General features: G+C 34.1%; 1 protein-coding gene across 1 annotated transcript; it reads right to left on the reverse strand.

Annotated features, from left to right (window-relative positions):
• Positions 1 to 335: 335 nt before the first annotated feature.
• On the reverse strand, positions 336 to 812 carry LOC137619064 (coiled-coil domain-containing protein 1-like). The gene has a single exon (XM_068349261.1). The coding sequence runs from the start codon at positions 810 to 812 to the stop codon at positions 336 to 338; it is 477 nt and encodes a 158-aa protein (XP_068205362.1).
• Positions 813 to 2,381: the final 1,569 nt, after the last annotated feature.

Consider the following 2,381-nt stretch of genomic DNA (forward strand, 5'->3'; position numbering starts at 1 on the left):
GTTGAATTCGCCATTATCGTTATCATCGTTGTTGTCGAATTCACCATTATTGGTATCATCGTCATCGTCAAAATCGTCACTGCCGTTATCATTGTTGTCGTCGATTTCATCATTGTTGTTATCATCGTCGTTGTCAAATTAGTCATTGCCATTATCATAGTCATCGTTGAATTCACCATTGTCATTATCATCGTCGTCGCTGAATAGTCATTGTCGTTATTATCGTCTTCATCCTATCCTTCATTGTCGTTATCATCTTCTTCGTCGAATTCATCATTGTAGTTATCAACTTCATAGTCGATTTCGTTATTGTCGTTATCATCATCTTAGTCGAATTAGTCATCGTTGTTATGATAGTCGACGTCGAATTCGTCATTGTCATTATCATCCTTGTCCTCAAACTCGTCATCGTTTTTATCATCGCCTTCATTGAATTTGTCATTGTCGTTATCATCATTGTCGTCAAATTTGTCATTGTCGTTATCATCGTCGTCGTCGAATTCGTCATTGCCCTTATCATCCTTGTCCTCAAATTCATCATTGTTGTTATCATTGTCTTCATCAAATTTTTCATTATCATTATCATCGTTGACATCAAATTCGTCATTGTCCTTATCATCCTTGTCCTCAATTTCGTCATTGTTGTTATCATCGTCTTCGTCGAATTCGTCATTGTCGTTATCATCGTCGTCGTCAAATTTATCATTGTCCTTTTTATCGTCGTCTTCGTTATAGAGGTGGACGTAATTGTGGTCATCGTTATAGTCATAATTATCATTGTAGTTGTCGTCGTCGGTTTTAGTCATCTTCATTGTTTTTATTCGTTGTCTTCATCTTCGTCGTTGTCTGCGGATTTTGTCTTAAGTTTTTGTCAACGTGAAAGGGGAAAAGTTTGGTCTGTAGACCTGTGTAAAATGTTAGCGGAGGTCTAAATTTTTGTATTGCTCTTTCTTCTTTTTATTTCAGTGTAATCTAGAAAATAGTTGGTTCCCTAAATAACATCTGAATTAAACAGGAAATTAATTATTATCATTAACATAAAAGAGGAGTCCTACCAACATTTAAAACAATCGAGAAGCATTGGTTATTCTAAAAGAAACCAATATGTCTAAATGTCTAAAATAACCCATAGACTGTGTTATTAAGTAATTTTAACAAATAATACTCTATATTAACCGGGAAGTATTATAGTCTTAATGGAACCTTGTAATCCCAATAAACTTCTACTAAAACCACAATTATAATTCTAGTGCAACATCTACTAAGAGCTCTTCAATATAAGTCATTTCATAAAAAGTTTTATAGTTTCATCATTAACATCTTTTGAAATCCCAAGAAACCATTTGTAATTTTACAGACATCTTTATACAATTCCAAATCCATTCTTTAATCAAAGTAAATTCTAACATAAGGCATTTATTCTCTTATGGTCACTAGATACGATCCCTATATTCATTTATAAATCTAACCAATATTTACTACAACCTAAGTAACGATCTAATGAGCTTTATTACGATCTTAAAAATGGCCTATGATCCAACTAACATCTAGTATAAGTCAAAAATTACTACTACTACTACTACTACTACTATTATTATTATTATTATTATTATTATCATTATTATTAGTATTATTATTATTATTTACTTAACTACAACCCTAGTTGGAAAAGCAGGATGCTATAAGCCAAAGAGCTCCAACGGACAAAAATAGCCCAGTGAGGAAAGGAAACAAGGGAAAATAAAATATTTCAAGAAGAGCAGCAACACTAAAATATATATTTCCTATATAAACTATAAAAACTTCAACAAAACAAGAGGAAGAGGAATTAGATAGAAAAAAGTATGCCAGAGTGTACCCTCAAGGAAAAGGTAGTGGAAGACCATGGTACAGAGGTTATGGCACTACCCAAGACTAGAGAACAATGCTTTGATTTTGGAGTATCCTTCTCCTAGAAGAGCTGCTTACCAAAGCTAAGGAGTGTCTTCTACCCTTACCATGAGGAAAGTAGCCGCTGAAAATCTCATAATCTTAATATTTCACAGTATTCTAGAAGTATCATTCCAGCAGTGTCCAGATTGTGGAACGTTTTCTCTCATCGTGCAACTGAATCGGCGGAGCTTCGGAAAATTGTATGTTTTTATGTGGAACAGGCTGACATTAGTCTCTTTTAATAGTCATATATGAAAGATCTGTTGTAGAGTCGTTGTTGATCTTGAGTTACCTTGTGTTTATTATTCATTACTTCTCATGTAGTTTATTCATTTCTTATTCCCGGTTCCTCACTAGGCTATTTTTCCCTTGCTATAGCCCCTGGGCTTATAGTATCCTGCTTTACCAGCTTGGGGTGAAGCTTAGCTACTACTACTACTACTACTACC

Source organism: Palaemon carinicauda, chromosome 25 (genome assembly GCF_036898095.1).
Source record: "Palaemon carinicauda isolate YSFRI2023 chromosome 25, ASM3689809v2, whole genome shotgun sequence".
Taxonomy (NCBI): Eukaryota; Metazoa; Arthropoda; class Malacostraca; order Decapoda; family Palaemonidae; genus Palaemon; species Palaemon carinicauda.